This window comes from Lithobates pipiens, unplaced genomic scaffold (genome assembly GCF_037356315.1).
Source record: "Lithobates pipiens isolate NorthernLeopardFrog02 unplaced genomic scaffold, aLitPip1_a1.2 Scaffold_3, whole genome shotgun sequence".
NCBI lineage: Eukaryota > Metazoa > Chordata > Amphibia > Anura > Ranidae > Lithobates > Lithobates pipiens.
The window spans coordinates 43,763,686-43,780,866 of record NW_027507790.1 but is presented as its reverse complement, the minus strand read 5'-3'; the positions used below and the strand labels follow the sequence as shown (position 1 = coordinate 43,780,866).

The 17,181-nt window shown below is 45.0% G+C and overlaps 1 protein-coding gene across 1 annotated transcript in view; it reads left to right on the top strand.

The window, feature by feature from the left end:
* Window positions 1-17,181, top strand: part of LOC143940334 (solute carrier family 2, facilitated glucose transporter member 11-like) — a 47,427-nt gene that overhangs the window by 19,382 nt on the left and 10,864 nt on the right. Inside the window, exons 8-9 of the mRNA XM_077461582.1 lie at window positions 443-553; window positions 13,474-13,575. Coding sequence (XP_077317708.1) covers window positions 443-553; window positions 13,474-13,575 — 213 coding nt within the window. The remainder of the gene's footprint in view (window positions 1-442; window positions 554-13,473; window positions 13,576-17,181) is intronic.

Below are 17,181 nucleotides of genomic sequence, written 5' to 3'. Positions count from 1 at the left end.
AAAAGACGCACTTAAAAATGAGACCCACCACATATACATTGTTACACAACACTTTGTGTGATTATTCAGTTTGAATTGAATTGACTCAAATGACAAACTGCAGGTCAGTGCCCCCAAAAAGCATCATGAAACATTTTTTCTATGTATTGGAGGGAACAGAATTAATGGCTTTTCAAAACAGTGAATTTTTTATTGTCTATGAAATTTGCCTTGACTGAAAAAAGGCATGAAAATAAATCTGGTCATAACAAGCCCTAAAGTTATGGCAACGTAGTATTTTACATTTTACTATCACCTGTAAAATCATGGACATAAATTTACTTTAATCTCACGTAGAAAAAAAAAATAATACAGGTGTTTTTTTAAGAATCTATAGATTGGCACTGCTAAAGAATCTAGGAGTTATGCCTGTAATATGTTGTTAATTCTTATTATCCAACAGATTTATTTCTACTCATATGATGTATTTCTTAACGCTGGTTTTCCTGAAGACCGGATTGCTTATGTCTCTTTGGGAGTTGGTAGCTTTGAATTTGTCTCAGCCATGATCTGTGTAAGTTTTTTGCTCGACTGTAGACATTCCATCATAAAGAAAAACCTTTAGGTCTCATTTATACCCCAATCCTTGTGTTCACTGTGCAGTTCTGCATGCAGGTTTATATTCGTTTGTAATTCTTTGGAGTGCTTTTGTGACGCATTTGTAGTGTATTTGCAGAATGTTTTTTAGACATTAATTATGATTTTTTTTTTTTTGTTATAGAGTTGCATTTACATGCATTTACAGTTCGTTCATGTGCATTTACACATAAAAAAAATGCAGTATGCTGCTGTACTATTTTAAAAGTCAAATGAAAGCAACATAATGGACTAAACTCCCCTCATTGAAATAACGGAAAATTTGTATCAAATACTTACCGTAATTTTCCTTTCCTGATGGACTCCATGGCAGCCTACGTGTGGGTTAATCATGCCCCCTCATACCTTATAGGATCCTTCTCCCATAAATCTTTGCTCTGGGCCAGAGGCCGGGTTCCATAATTTAGCCTACTCCAGTCACTGGGAGGGAACTCCTGCTGCCATGGAGTCCATCAGGAAAGGAAAATCACGGTTAGTATTTGATATAAATTTTCAGTTTTCCTGACAGACTCCATGGCAGCCTACGTGTGGGAAATAACTAGTCATAAACACCCGGGTGGGCAGAGTGCTGGACAAAAGAAAAAGGTTTAATTGGCACTATCAACAGACAAGATACGTAAACCAAATTTAACAGAATATAACAAGGCTTGCTCTATGCAGTAGTGTGCGATTAGGGATGAGCTTCGAGTTCGAGTCAAACTCATGTTCGACTCGAACATTGCCTGTTCGCCTGCTCAGCGAACAGTGAACAATTTGGGCTGTTCGCGGCAAATTCGAAAAGCCGGAACACCCTGTACAAGTCTATGGGAGAAATCTAAAGTGCTAATTTTAAAGGCTAATATGCAAGTTACTGTCCTAAAAAGTGTTTGGGGACCTGGGTTCTGCCCCAGGGGACATGGATCAATGCAAAAAAAAGTTTTAAAAACGTCAGTTTTTTCAGGAGCAGTGATTTTAATAATGATTAAAGTGAAACAATAAAAGTGTAATATTCCTTTAAATTTCGTACCTGGGGGGGGGGGGGGGGGTGGGGTGTCTATAGTATGCCTGTGAAGGGGCGCATGTTTCCTGTGCTTAGAACTGTCCCTGCGCAAAGTGTCATTTCTGCAGAAAAAAAAATAATTTAAAATCACTCGCGGCTATAATGAATTGTCGGCTCCCGTAATACAGAGAACACTCAATGAGTGTTCTCTGTATTAAGGGAGCCGACATTTCATTCATTGATAAAAAAAAAAAAGCATGAGGTTCCCCCAAATTAAATTACCAGGCCCTTCAGGTCTGGTATGGATATTAAGGGGAATCCCACGTCAAATAAAAAAAAATCGATGTGGGGTCCCCCAAAAATCCATACCAGACCCTTTATCCGAGCACGCAACCTGGCAGGCCATAGGAAAAGAGGGGGGATGAGAGAGCGCCCCCCCCCCCTGAACCGTGCCAGGCCACATGTAGGTGTAGATGACCTGGGCATGGATGTAGAATTGCCCCTTGTGATAGGAGATCTGGTCTGGAGGGTAGAGGAACTGGGTCGGAGTTGCATCAGCAGTGGAAACCATGGCCTGTCTGCAAAGTACGGAGCTATCTCTGCTTCTTCCATCCTGAGCCTTGACAGAAACCAGAGAATGACAGGAACCAGGCGAGAGGCATAGGCCCTGTGGAACCGCCAATGGTCTGTCAGAGCATCTATCTGAAAGCCTGGGGACACCAAGACCTTGTGTAGTATCTCTGTAGTCTGAAGTTGCATGGGGAGACAAACATGTCTACTTCTGGAATGACTCCCAGGGACAGGAGTCCAGGACCCACCTGAAGACTTTGGAGAGAAACTCTTGACAGAAAATCTTCCTGAATGTTCTGGACTCCAGGGAGATAGACAGCTGTCAGGTCAGCCAGGTTTTTCTGGGCCCAAATCATGGGCTCTACTCCCTTTGACAGGGAGAGACTGCGAGTACCCCGTCTCTTGATGTATGCGACTGCTGGCGTGTTGTCTAGTCTTAGGAGGACTGAGGCTCCTGCTGTTAAGTGGTAAAAGGCCTGCAGAACGCAGAACGCTGTCCGGAGTTCCAGAACATTGGAGACTATTTTGTGAAAGGGAAAATTCCATATGCCTTGGGCTACTTCTGTTAGGCAGAGAGTGCCCCAGCCCCTGTTGCTGGCATCTATAGTGATGGTGACCCAAGACAAAGGTGCGATGGAGTGACAATTGAGGAGGTTCCTCTTTTGTAGCCACCAAGGAAGGCTCTCCTGCATGGATGAGGTTATCCCAAAGGTGATCCCGAAGCCCTGGGTTCCACTGCTGGAGGAAGCCCTTCTGAAAGGGCCGCATTTTCCACTGAGCCCACTTTACCATGGGTGTTGTTGCCACCATGGTGCCGACGATCTTTAGGCATTGAGAGGCTCAGAGATGAGAGGACGACATTTCAAGCCAAACTCTGTCCCAGGTTACTGGAATTTTTCCAGGGGTAACAAGATGATGCTCTTGATAGTGTTGAAGTGTGCCCCGAGGAATACCAGGGACTGTGTAGGATCCAGATGGCTCTTTTCCAAATTCAGAAGCCAACCCAACTTGAGTAGAGTGGAGGTGACCTGGGATCAGCAACTGCTCCCTGTTCTGAGATAACAGCAGGTCATCTAGATAGTGATACTGACGGATACCTCTGGTCCTGATCAGAGCCACGACAGCCAACAATAGTTTTGAAAACACAAAAGGCGATGTCATAAGCCTGAAGGGGACACAGGTGAACTGCAGATGGATTTTATCTATAGTAAAGCGAAGGTATTTCTGGAATTCTAATGCTATCGGAACATGGAAGTAGGCATCCTTCAGGTCTATGGACACAAGCCAATTGCCTGGTTGAATTACTTGACTGATCGTGAGTAGTGTTTCCATCTTGAACTTCTCCTCCTTGATAAAAGAATTCAAGTGGGTTACGTCTATAACTGGCCTCCAGGAGCTGTATCTTTCTTCAACACCATGAAGAGGGGTGAGTGGACTCCTTAAAACCTTTACTCGGCTGGAACTGGAATTGCAGCGCCTTCAGCCACAAGGGAGTCTGCATAGGACAGGAGATTGAGCTTTTCTCTTCCGAGAGAGGCAAGCATGCCGACTCGTTCTGTCTGGCAGGCACAATATCATAAAGACTTAGGGGCTTCTTGTCCACCGGAAGATGCCCCTTTTGAAAATGTCTGGCCTGAAGGCTGTTTTTTCTTCCAGGCCTTCCTGAACTCACGGCCAGGCCTATAGCGGCGAGCATCCCTTGCTCTATCTAAACCTTGCCTGAGCTGTGTTCTCTTCTGGCCACAAGGCACGCCTAGCCATGACAGATGACAGCATGATCCAAGCCACCAGGCGAATTATGTCTAGGGAAGCCTCATCCAGAAAAGCCACCGCCAACCTTAGCTCATGATTAGGTGAGCTCCTGGCCACTTCTTCTGAGATGCTCTCCAGAATTCCAACGCTTTAGAAAGAGCTGCGAGAGCTAGAGCTGGTTTGCAGGTCATACCCGCTGTAATGTAGATCCGCTTGAGGTCGGTATCAATTTTCCTCTCCAGGCCATCCCTAAAGGAAACAGTATCCTCCAATGGAAGTGTGACATGCCTCACCAAGCTCATTAGGGCTGCATCAATGAGAGGAGCCGACTCCAGGTGTTTTAAATCCTTGCTTTTAAATGGATACAGTTTTGATACCTTCGTTAACAGGCAATTCTTAGTTTCAACACCACCCCATTCATCAGTAATTATTGCGCCGAGTACACCCAAAAAGAGGAAATTGGGTCGTTCTTTTTTGAGGTATTTAAAATATTTCCTCTGTTTGGAGGGTGCCTCCACTGGCTCTTCCCATCTCAAAGCTTCTTTGGCAGCTTTGACCATCTGTGGTACTAGGGCAAATTCAAAACCTGCACCAGGGTCATCTACCTCCACCTCACTATCTGAGGCTTCAATTGAGGAATTGCTCAGCTATGGCGGGCCTGGAGCCTCAAAATCATCCCTAATAGGGACTGACATAGTGTCACCAGCAGGGTTATGGGTATGACCAGAATCCGCTTTACTCAGGGTTTCATGGACCACCTTTCTGACCAGTGCTTCCACTTGTTGGTCTCCACCCTCTGCTTTAGAAAAGCATCGCTCGCAGAGCGATTTGCCTTCAGGAACCTGAGCCCCGCATACTCAGCAGGCTTTCCTCACAGAGCAGCTGAAGTGACAGTGAGAGTGTCACCCAGAGGTGGTTTTAGATTCCTCTCTGTGGTGCCTAGATCTAAAGGGAGATCTATCACATCTGGAGATTGAAGAGGAGTGATGACTTTGAGACCTAGGACGGTCTTTGCCATGCTTTGGTGTTCAGACCTAGAAGGGCTGAGTGAAAAAGAAAGGGTTAAGAGCTTCTGAATGAGTGAACCCACGCATCACAGGCAGAAAATAACTAAATTCTACCTGCAGTGCAAGGGTTGGCCACAGGAGAGCAGTGACAGAGCCATGGCAAGGCAGTTTGAAACTAAAACGAACCATGAAAGCCTATTGAGAAACAGGAGTGACAACAGACATGAGAGAGCACATAACAAGCAGCCAGTACCTAGGGAGCCTGCAGCAAAGAATTTACCTTGTAAACCAGAGAACAGTGCCTGGGGAAACTGCCGCATAAGCCTGCAAGTCATCCCAAGGAATAGCTGCTTTGACAACTATTTAAATCTGCCGCCATTAATGATGTCACTTCCCCAGTGTGCCTGCGCCAAAAAAACGTTGCCACCTGGTGCCAGCCAACCGCTTATGCGACTGCCGCTGCCATTTTGGCGAAACCATGCCTGCAGGAACCAAGCACAGAATCTTCGTTTGCGGAGGCACAGACAGGGACCGCGACTTCCTGAAATGGCGAGCTGGAACGCAGCTGCCATGGCCACTCACTGGAACTTGATAGAAAATAAGGAGGCACACAAAAAACAGAGATATGGCTGCCATATAAAACAAATATCTTTGTACATTACCACCACCATGGCATGATCCTTCGGCGGGGAGATTGACACATCGCTGGACCCGTCACCTGGTATGGACTTAAAGGGTAAGCCCTACGCTGAAAAAACTGCATGGGGCTCCCCCCCTAGGTCCATATCATCATATCTGAGCACGCTACCCGGTCGGTCAGGAAAGGAGGTGGGGTCAAGCGAGCGCCCCCCCTGAGCCGTACCAGGCCGCATGCCCTCAACATGGGGGGGTGCTTAGGGGAAGGGGGGAAAGCACCTTGTCCCCATGTTGATGAGGACAAGGGCCTCTTCCCGACAACCCTGGCCATTGGTTGTCGGGGTCTGCGGGCAGGGGGCTTATCAGAATCCGGGAACTCCCTTTAATAAGGGGGCCCCCAGATACCGGACCCCCACCCTATGTGAATGAGTATGGGGTACAATGTACCCCTATCCATTCACCTGTGACAAAAATGTAAATAAAACACAACATACAAGGGTTTAAAATAATTTATTGCACAGCTCCGGGGGTCTTCTTCTGTCTTGGGGGGTCTTCTTGCCGGACTCCTCCGCTATCTTATGCTCTTTTACTAGCTCTTTTACTAGCGGAGGAGCCCAGCTTTCTTCTTCGTCGCCGCTGCCGGGGGGTCTTCTTCAGACTTCGGGGGTCTTGTCCCCCTCTTCGGTTCTTCTTGCTGAGCCTCCGCTCCTTCTTCCAGCTCTTTTACTGGCTGTAAATCCTCTGGGACTGTGACATCATAATGGGTGGGGACATCACCCGGCGATGTCCCTATATAAGTCGCCGCACGCCGCGTCCCTGTCATTGCGGCCAGAGACAGAGACGAGTCAACATCTCAAGGAAGAAGAAAAAGAAGAAGAGAAGGCGGCGGCGGCGATAGAAGACCGGGCCACCGCTTGCAAAAGAGCTGGAAGAAGGCGCGGAGGCCCAGCAAGATGAACCGAAGAGGGGGACAAGACCCCCGAAGAGGGGGGCAAGACCCCCGAAGTCGGAAGAAGACCCCCAGGCACTGGGGACAAAGAAGAAAGCCGGGCTCCTCTGCTAGTAAAAGAGCTAGTAAAAGAGCAGAAGATAGCGGAGGAGTCCAGCGAGAAGACCCCCCAAGATGGAAGAAGACCCCCGGAGCTGTGCAATAAATTATTTTAAACCCTTGTGCATTGTGTTTTATTTACATTTTTTTCACAGGTGAATGAGTAGGGGTACATTGTACCCCATACTCATTCACATAGGGTGGGGGGCCGGTATCTGGGGCCCCCTTATTAAAGGGGGTTCCCGTATTCCGATAAGCCCCCCGCACGCAGACCCCGACAACCAACGGCCAGGGTTGTCGGGAAGAGGCCCTTGTCCTCATCAACATGGGGACAAGGTGCTTTGGGGTGGGGGGCCCCTTCCCCAAAGCACCCCCTCCATGTTGAGGGCACGCAGCCTGGTACAGCTCGGGGGGGGGGGCGCTCGGACTTTTGAGTAAAAAAAGTCAGCCGGAACCCACACACGGGCGGATTGTCCAGAGTCAGACTTTTCCACCGGATAGTTTGATCGTGTGTACGCGGCATAACAATATCCTCACCACAGATTGACAATACTGCTCTTCCATACAGAGTGGAGACATCCTAAGACAGGATGCGTGTTACTGGCCTGATCAGCAGGTGAAAATACACATTCATTTCCACATTTAAAGATTGGTAAGCTGCAATATATTACAATTTTTTTTTGGTTTTTTTTTGTGGTTTTATATCACTTTTTCACTGTCTTTTAAAATGAAAACACTTTGTTAATGTACAGGAACGGTTTCCTAAATGTTGACAACCCTCGGAGGGACACTAATTCTCTATCATGCAATATCAACTAGTTCCTGTGGCTGAGAGTTTGCGCCCATCACAGCATATCTCCAGCCCCTCACAAATGGGCAATGAGTCCACCACAGTGGTCGAAGAATGCTGGTCTTTGGTCTTGAACTCAGGAGCTGGTTAAGATATGTCAAAAGCAGCCTGGGTCTGGGTGCTCCTGGGGCATTGGGATGTGATTGAATGCAAGCATCTCTGTGTACTTTCAATAAATCCTGCCTGTTTATATTCTCCATAAATTCACTTTAACATTCAAATTAGCAGTTTTAGTATGTACAAAATCTTGTGAAACCTTTTAGGAAAATACCATGATAATATCAATCTAGCACTTTTAGCAATTTCAATTATGACAGCTTGACGAATCAGTCCATATGTATGCCATCCATGTACAGAAAATAGCGAAGGCCATGAAACTAGAGTTGTTGCATATTAAGATTTACACATATGGACATATTTTTGGGTTTCAATCATTTTTCATTGGAGGGGTGGAGTTGATTTACCAATGTAATAGAGCATGTTCACTTTCACAGGGAATTTTCACTTATCTTAAGCTGGCCATAGGTGGATTGAAAATCAGCCCATCCAGCAGTGACTGGCCAAATGTTGATCAATGTTTGGCTGTCCCCGTTCGACAGAAGTCAATCATTTGATCAGCTTCTGTTAAAGGTACACATTGGAAAACTTTTGTTGAACTGCTGACTGAAAGAAAACACACTGGCCAGTTTTAGTGAATAAGGTGAAACAACCTTAAGGCCCCTTTCACACTGACGTCCCGTTCAGGCCCGCCTGTCAGTTTTTCAGGCGGACCTGAACGGGTGCTCCATAGAGCTCTATGGAGCGTCGGATGTCAGCGGTGACATGTCCGCTGACATCCGACCCGCTCCGATCCGAAAAAGTGTAACGGAGGAAAAAGCTATTTTTCCATCCGTCTGCGGATCGGATCGGGTGACGACGGGCACTGCGGTCCGTCGTCATCCGATCTCCCATAGGGGAGAGCGGCGCTGTGACAGGTCCGTCCCTGCGCAGTGTGCAGAGACGGACCTGTCATCTCCCTGCTCAGCGGGGATCGACGGAGTGATCCCCGCTGAGCAAACGGATATCCACGGGGCGGATCAGAACTGATCCGCCCCGTGTGAAAGGACCCTTAACCTGAAATTTCCCTTTGAAAATAATACACAATCATGTGAAGGAAAGTAAAAAAAAAAAACAAGATTTTTAGTTGCTTATGATTGAAGTTAACAAAACTTCATCTCATTCTTATAAAGAAATTTTATTTTTGCACAGTCAATTTTTACTTAGCATACTGAATAAGGTGAAGTTGTACTGACTTTATTCATTCAATCATGTGCAAGGAAAAATCCTGTTTTTTCAAATTTTTCTTTTGGAGGATTGGGTATTCTTTGCAAAGAGAATTTTCAATTTGCTTAATCTCATTTATTAACCACCTCGCGCCCGCCCTATAGCCGAATGACGGCCGTAGAGCGGGCGCTTTCGTCCGGGAGGCCATCCCTGGACGTCCTAATGTTTACTTCCGCGATGCGCGCCGCCGCGGGTGCGCATCGCGGAAGTTCTGTGTTCACCGCGTCCCCCGGGGACAGGCAAATACAGATCGCTGTAAACGGCCAATCACAGTGGCCGCTTACAGAGCGATCGGCGTGTCCAATGGGAGATGATCTCATATGTAAACATATGAGATCATCTCTCAGCGCCACTCTCCCTCCTCACACAGACAGAGTGTGAGAGGGGAGAGATGAACAGCTGCAGCGGCAGCCGTTCTGCTTTGATTTGATAAAAAAAAAGTAAAAAAAAAAGTGCCATCCTCCCCCAGCAGTGCCATCCTCCCCCAGCAGTGCCATCCGCCCCAGTGCCATCCACCCCAGTGCCATCCACCCCAGTGCCATCCGCCCCCAGTGCCATCCACCCCAGTGCCATCCACCCCAGTGCTACCTGCCCCCAGTGCTACCTGCCCCCAGTGCCACCTGTTGTCAGTGCCATTTGTCCCCAGTGCCATCTGTCATCAGTGCCACGTATAAGTGCCATCTGTCATCAGTGCCACGTGTCATCAATGCCACATAGTGCCATCTGTCATCAGTGCCACATATTAGTGCCATCTGTCATCAGTGCCACGTATAAGTGCCATTTGTCATCAGTGCCACCTGTCAGTGTCACGTGCCATCTGTTGTCAGGGTCACGTGTCATCAATGCCACTTATCAGTGCCATCTGTCATCAGTGTCACGCGTCATCGGTGCCATGTATTAGTGCCATCTGTCATCGGTGGCACGTATTAGTGCCACGTATTAGTGCCATCTGTCATCAGTGCCACGTATTAGTGCCACATGTCTTCAGTGCCACGTATTAGTGCCACGTGTCATCAGTGCCACGTATAAGTGCCACGTGTCATCAGTGCCACATATTAGTGCCATCTGTCATCAGTGCCACATATTAGTGCCATCTGTTATCAGTGCCACGTGTCATCAGTGCCACGTATAAGTGTCATCATTGCCACGTATCAGTGCCATCTGTCATCAGTGTCACGTGTCATTGTCCTGGTGCTTCAAAAGTGTAATAAATAGTGAACAAGTTAGATGTGTAATTTATGTTCCTAGAACACATGATGGCGCTACCTGCATGTTGGGCCTTTCTATGTGGCCAGGCTGTGAAAAAGTCCCACACATGTGGTATTGTAATACTCAGGAGGAGTAGCAGAATTTTTTTGGGGGTGTCATTTGTGGTATACACATGCCATGTGAGAGAAATAACCTATTACAATGACAATTTTGTGGAGAGAAAAAAAATGAAAAATCTTAATTTTGCAAAGAATTGTGGGAAAAAAATGACAACATCAAAAAGCTCACTATGCCTCTTACTAAATACCTTGGAATGTCTACTTTCCAAAAAGGGGTCATTTGGGGGGTATTTGTACTTTCCTGGCTTGTTCGGGTCACAAGAAGCGAGATAGGCCACCAGTACATCAGATGTGATCAATTTTGTGCGATTTGCACCACAGCTTTTAGACTCTCTAACTTTCACAAAGACCAAATAATATCCACTAATTTGGGTTATTTTTACCAAAGATATGTAGCAGTATAAATTGTGGCCAAAATTTATGAAGAAAAATTAATAATTTGCATAATTCTGTCACAGAAACAAAGAAATATGCGTTTTTTTTTTCAAAATTTTCGGTCTTTTTTCATTTATAGCGCAAAAAATAAAAACCCCAGAGGTGATCAAATACCACCAAAAGAAAGCTCTATTTGTGGGAAAAAAAGGACAAAAAATTCATTTGGGTACAGTGTTGTATGACTGAGTAATTGCCATTCAAAGTGTGAGAGCACCGAAAGCTGAAAATTGGTCTGGGCAGGAAGGGTGTTTAAGTGCCCAGTAAGCAAGTGGTTAAGATAGCTCTGTACTCCTAGTAAATTGGGATCAATGTGAATGCAAAAGCAACTCCAAAGCAGCTCACAACCATCCCAAAACAAGAATTTGACTTGATTCTGATTCTGATGTTTATATACTGTACATGAGCCCTGAATCTGGTCGCATACTAAAATGACTTAAATACAATTTACAATACAATGAGCATTGCAACCTTACAGTCAGTTCAATTCAAAGAGATCAGAATAGGAAATGTGGTTAAACTGTAGAAATGTAGTCAAACTGACAAAGCAAAGGCTTGCTATTTATGTTTTTTTTTTTTTTTAATTCTTTTTATTATGTTTAGGAATTAAGTCATACAGAAACAGAACGAAGGTTGCCCACACAGATTGCCCTCAAATAAGCTTTTGGGCTTACCGGTTACCTCCGCTTGGCTTTTCCTTTCTCGTCTAGGGGTTCCCAGGGTTGATACCCAACACTTTGGACGCTGACACCAATAAAGTCCTTTTAAAACATTTTTATTTGCAGGGGTAACATCCAACAACACAGTCTCGTATGGGAACAGAGGGCAAGGGTGGAGAACTCAGGCACCTTGAACTGCTAGTATAACAAAGTCTCTATTACCACCCAGAGAGTAGCCACTCGCGGCTGGGTGCTTCCAGGCTGAACAGATCTCTAACCTTGAATAAATTGTAACTGAAGGTGAACAGGAACCTTTTTCCTCAGTACCTGGAACGTTCTCTGTCTCCTTGGCAGTACTGGAAAAAGTGTGGATGTCCTTCACAACTCAGTAACCAGGCACTTCCCAGGATGCCAGCTTGTCCTCCTCCGAAGAGTCCTCCCCCGATCACTTTCACGAGCTGCAATGCCCCTCCAAGCCGAGAGCTCACCCGGAAGTCTTGAATCCTCCCTCAGTTACTGCGCCTCGGTCCAGCCGGTTCCGAGACTCGGGAACAGATGGATCCCTACCCCAGACCAGACAGGTCTATTGGGGCTGACCAACAGAAGCATGTTGCGGAGCATCGAACGCTCCGTGGCCGAGACCCCTCGCGGGGCTACCCCAGTCCAGGAACAGACCACTCGGGCCTCACGAACTCCCCTCAACATGTGACTTCAACATCTTAAGTACCCTTCCCCAGACTCCTCAGCGGGGCCCGGCACACCCACTGATTGGTTTCAAGGAAGTTGATACCCAAACCGTCCAACCAGGCCTGGTTCTGGCCTGTCATGTGCCCCTCACCATACACATGACCAGGCAGAACTCTAAGGCCGAGTACACACGTGCGGACTGTATGGCCAACTTAGTCCGTCGAAACACATTTCAGCGGACAGTCCGCTCGTGTGTGGGCTTCAGCGGACTTTTTCAGCGTGCAGTCTGGCGTACTAAGTATTTCGGAATTTCCGTAATACTGTCCGTCATACTTTGGTTTCAGCGGACAATCTGCTCGTGAGTAGGCTAGTTCGATGGACTAAGAATGGCGCATGCTCAGAAAGGATTTACACGGCGAAAGGTTGCATTGCTGTGTATTGGACTTCCTATTTCTAGTCCCGTCGTACGTGCTGTACACGTCATCGCGCAAGCTTTCGACGGACTGTTTGTGCATCCGTGTGTGGTCAAGTCCGTTCATTCGAAAGTAGGACGGACTGTCCGTCGGATTGTATGGCGGACTAAGTAGGCCATACAATCCGCCCGTGTGTACGCGGCTTAACACAGCCCAGCCAAACTTATGTCAAAGTTAACCTACACAATTAACCCTCAGAACCTGAGGCAAAAACTAAATTTACACATAAATGACACTTTGTCCAAAGTGTCATCACTATATATATATATATATATATATATATATATATATAGAGAGAGAGAGAGAGAGAGAGAAATACACATTGGTTTTAAAGTGCACAGCTCGATAATTGCACATAGAAGGTATACTACCCATTAGGGGGCCAATACTCTAAAGAGTTGACAGATCTACAAAGGTCAAATAGAAGCATTGATCACTGTCACAGCAGTGGAATGGTTTTCCAACAGCAAGACCATACTTTCTGGAACTTAGGGGGACAACCCCTATTTGCATATGTGGCTTGATATTTTCCAGTTCAATGTAATTGCCTTACTGCCTTACGGGCATAGAATAGCAATAAGCTGAGCAGGATTCATCCTGCGACCTTGTGCGCTAGAGGTTCAACTAGATCCACCAAGCAATATCTAGGTTCAGAAGGGATTACTATTTGAGTTGTAGTAGCAATAAGATTTAACACACTTTTCCAGTACATAGCTATAGCAGTGCAAATCCAGAAAATATGGAAAAGGTCACCTGTCAAGTGTCAACAAGCCGGGGAAGTAAGGGGGTTGATCTTGTGGAGCCTATCAGGGGTGAAATAAGCCTGGTGCAGTATTTTGAACTGGACCAACTTGCCCCTGGCAGATAATAAATGGGAGAGGGGAAAGTCCCAAATCCCAGGCCTTTCCTCAGCTAACTCAGGGATGTCAGACCTCCATTTCTGTTTTAAGGAAGTCAGTTCAGGACTAGCTGCCACAAGAGGGCACTGCTCTAGCTCAGAAGTGGGGCTTGCTATTTATGTATAGTTTAAAAATGCATAGAAAATTAATTGTGTCATTTGTATTAATTCCTATTTAATAACTTTATTCCCCAGAGCCTGCTTATTGATCGCTTTGGAAGGAAAGTTTTAATACTTGGAGGTTACAGCCTTATGGCTTTGACCTTGGCACTCCTTACAGTGACTCTCTCTGTGCAGGTAAGATTATCAGGGAGGAAAGAAAAATAAGTAAAATCTTTCCTTTTATATGCAGATTTTGATGAATGCTTATTTTTATGTTGACTTCATGCTAATTAACCACTTCAGCCCCAGAAGGATTTACCCCCTTAATGACCAGGCCTTTTTTGCGATACGATACTGTGATGCTTTAACTGACAATTGCGCGGTCATGTGACGTACACAAACAAAATATATGTCCTTTTTTTCCCAACGAATAGATTTCTTTTGGTGGTATTTGATCACCTCAGCGGTTTTTATTTTTTGCTCTATAAGCAAAAAAAAGCAAAAATTTTGCAAAAAAACTATATTTTTTACTTTTTGCTATAATAAATATCCCACAAAAAATGAAAAAAAAAAATTCTTCATCAGTTTAGGCTAATATGTATTCTTCTACATATTTCTGGTAAACAAAAACCGCAATAAGTGTATATTGCTTGGTTTGCGTAACATTTATAGCATCTACAAAATAAGTGATATATTTATGGCATTTTTTATTTTTTTTTACTGGTAATGGCGGTGATCAGTGATTTTTAGTGGGACTGCGACATTGCAACGGACAGATCGGACACGTGTGACACATTTTTTTGGGACCATTGACATTTATACAGCGATCATATCAAAAATAGCCACTAGTTACTGTATAAATGTCACTGGCAGGGAAGGGGTTAACACTAGGGAGCGATCAAGGGGTTAGGTGTTCCCTAGACAGGTGTTTCTAACTGTGGGGAGAGTGGACTGACTGGGAGTAGAGAGAGATCACTGTTCCGGATTACTAGGAACAGCAGATCTCTCTCTACTTCCCTGACAGAACGGGGACCTGTCTATTTACATTGACAGATCCCCATTCTGGCTCTCTGAGGAGCGACTGCTGGTCTCTGACGGACATCATGGCTGCCAGCCATACGCATCAGCTCCAGCATTGGGCCTTGGGCACCCCCTATAGCTCTCAAAGTGGCGGCCATACAGCTACGGAGATTCCTGCAGCCGTGCCAATGACAGCGGCTGGTCGGCAAGCAGTTAATGTGCATTTTATTTATTCACACTTTTCCAAGCTAGTACAATTATTATGATTTGTGTCTTCGATATTTATGAAATGTTGTTCCTATCTCAGCCCCTCTTTCCTGTGCTCGAGCTGTACTCTGGTGGTCAATGGAAAAACTCTCTGACCGGTCGGGTAGTCAAGACACCATACACAGTGTGTGGATGATCAAGAATACAAACATTTACTCCGGCTTCACAGAATAATATGCAATAAGCAAAAAAGGGGTCGTATAGGGGGAAAGCCCCATTAACAACCAATCACATTTAAGCATTATGTTAATACAATATACAATTAATATTAACCTAAAAGATATTCATAGTAATTCGGCCTAGAGACAGACTCAACGTCACAATGTTTTACCTTATCACCTTGGCTTGAGGCCAATGTTCTCAACACACAATATATGTTCTTAACGTCCAGCAACTAACCGCAGACGCATCCTGCTTCACACTTCGCCTTAGCACTTCTTGCACAAGCTAGCATGAGATGAAAACATTTTCTTAAACATTATAGATTTAAGGAGTAACTCTACATTTCCTTACAATATCTAAAGAGTAACTCTACATTTCTTTACAATCCCTCCTTTGACCGTGGGAGACCCTTGTCTCCCCTTGATCACTCAGCATGGATAAATATGTCTCGTTCCCATGAATACAGCCCTGGCCTTCACTTTTATATTAACATTCTCTCCCACCCCGCATGAAGAACTTATCCAACACCCAAGGAGTGAGAGCAGGAATACAATGATGGTCATTACAATTGAGAAAAAGAAGATTGTCCAGGTAGTGCACCTCCTTGGCTTATGGGGAGAACTTATGAAAAAAATGATACGGGCGGCTAAGGGGTCTTGGGGGAGGGGGCAGGGGGGAATGGTGGCAGAGTCTCTTCTTGAACAGTTACTGGCGGGAACTCCTTCATCCCTTCTTCTGATTCCTTCATCTGTGGGCTTTTCTTCAACCTTGATGCATGGATCGATTGCGGGCTTTGATCCATCAGCACTGCTGTCCTAGAGACCTTAAGGACTTCAAATGGACCTTGGAAGACAAGGCCTGGTTGCTTGTGGACTTCAAGTTGTTTGATCAACACTTTGTCCCCTGGGACAAAAGGATGTGTTGGTTCTGTGGAAAGAGGAGGAAAGGTGACAGCAACCTTGTCATAGATTTCGGCAAGGTTACTTACCAGGTATTTCACATGCTCTTCCTGCAAGGAATATAGGTTAGATTCCTCACCTATCTTGGGGGCTCTTTGAGTGGGTTTTCCCATGAGGATTTCGAAGGGGGAGAGTCCTGTCCTAGCATGGGGGGTGGTCCTTATCTGCAAGAGTACCCCTGGCAAGAAATGGAGCCAGTTCTTCATAGTACCCTGTGTGGCCTTTCTTAACTTGTCTTTAATGTTTCTGTTCATTCTTTCCACTACTCCTGCACTCTCGGGATTGGAGGGTGAATGTGGAGCTTCCATTGTATGCCCAGAACTTTCACTAATTCTTGGGTGAGTTTTGCTGTGAAAGCGGGTCCCTGGTTAGAGTATATGGTAGCAGGTAAACTGAACCTACAAATCCAATGATTGATTAAACACCTAGTTGGTATCCCCGCGGTCTCTCCTGTGACAGGAATAGCTTCCGGCCAGGAGGAAAATTTGTCTACTATCACGCAAAGATATTTGATATTACCTTTCTGTTTGGGCATGTGTGTGAAATCAATCTGTAAGTCCTGCAATGGGCCCAAAGGTGCCTGTAAGTGACCATGAAGGCCATGTTTCGGCCCTTGAACATTATTCTGGGCACAAGTTAGGCAGGAGTCAATTAGTTGTTCGATCAATAGGTGAGTGGTGTTTCTGTTATACATTTGCTTCAGGGGCTTCTTTCCTATGTGTTCGGGACCATGGAGATAAGATAAAATCAAAGGAGAAACTGTTTCAGGAATGCCTATAATCAAGAGTAAATTGAACAAGGTGCTAAACATCACAAATCTAGAAGGGCCTACCAATGCCCCATCCTAATATACCAAATAGTATGAAAAGAAAATTTTACTCCTCTAGGTAGAGGACTTTAACATGGGCAGGTGGCCATACAAAATATACAAAATTAGATCAAAGTGACAATACATAATTTAATAATATAGAATAATTAAAATTAACAATATTAAATACAATACAAATAACATATGTTTACAGACATAGAATAATAATTGTACATATCCTGTTATACTGTGTACTTCCTCGATCCCACTGTATAAGAAAACCCTACAGTGGACGGAGGGCAACAAACCCGAGTTTGTAGGGTTTTCTTATACAGTCGGATCGAGGAAGTACACAGTATAACAGGATATGTACAATTATTATTCTATGTCTGTAAACATATGTTATTTCTATTGTATTTAATATTGTTAATTTTAATTATTCTATATTATTAAATTACGTATTGTCACTTTGATCTAATTTTGTATATTTTGTATGGCCACCTGCCCATGTTAAAATCCTCTCACTAGAGGAGTAAAATTTTCTTTTCATATTATATAATCAAGAGTAACTCTACATTTCCTTAC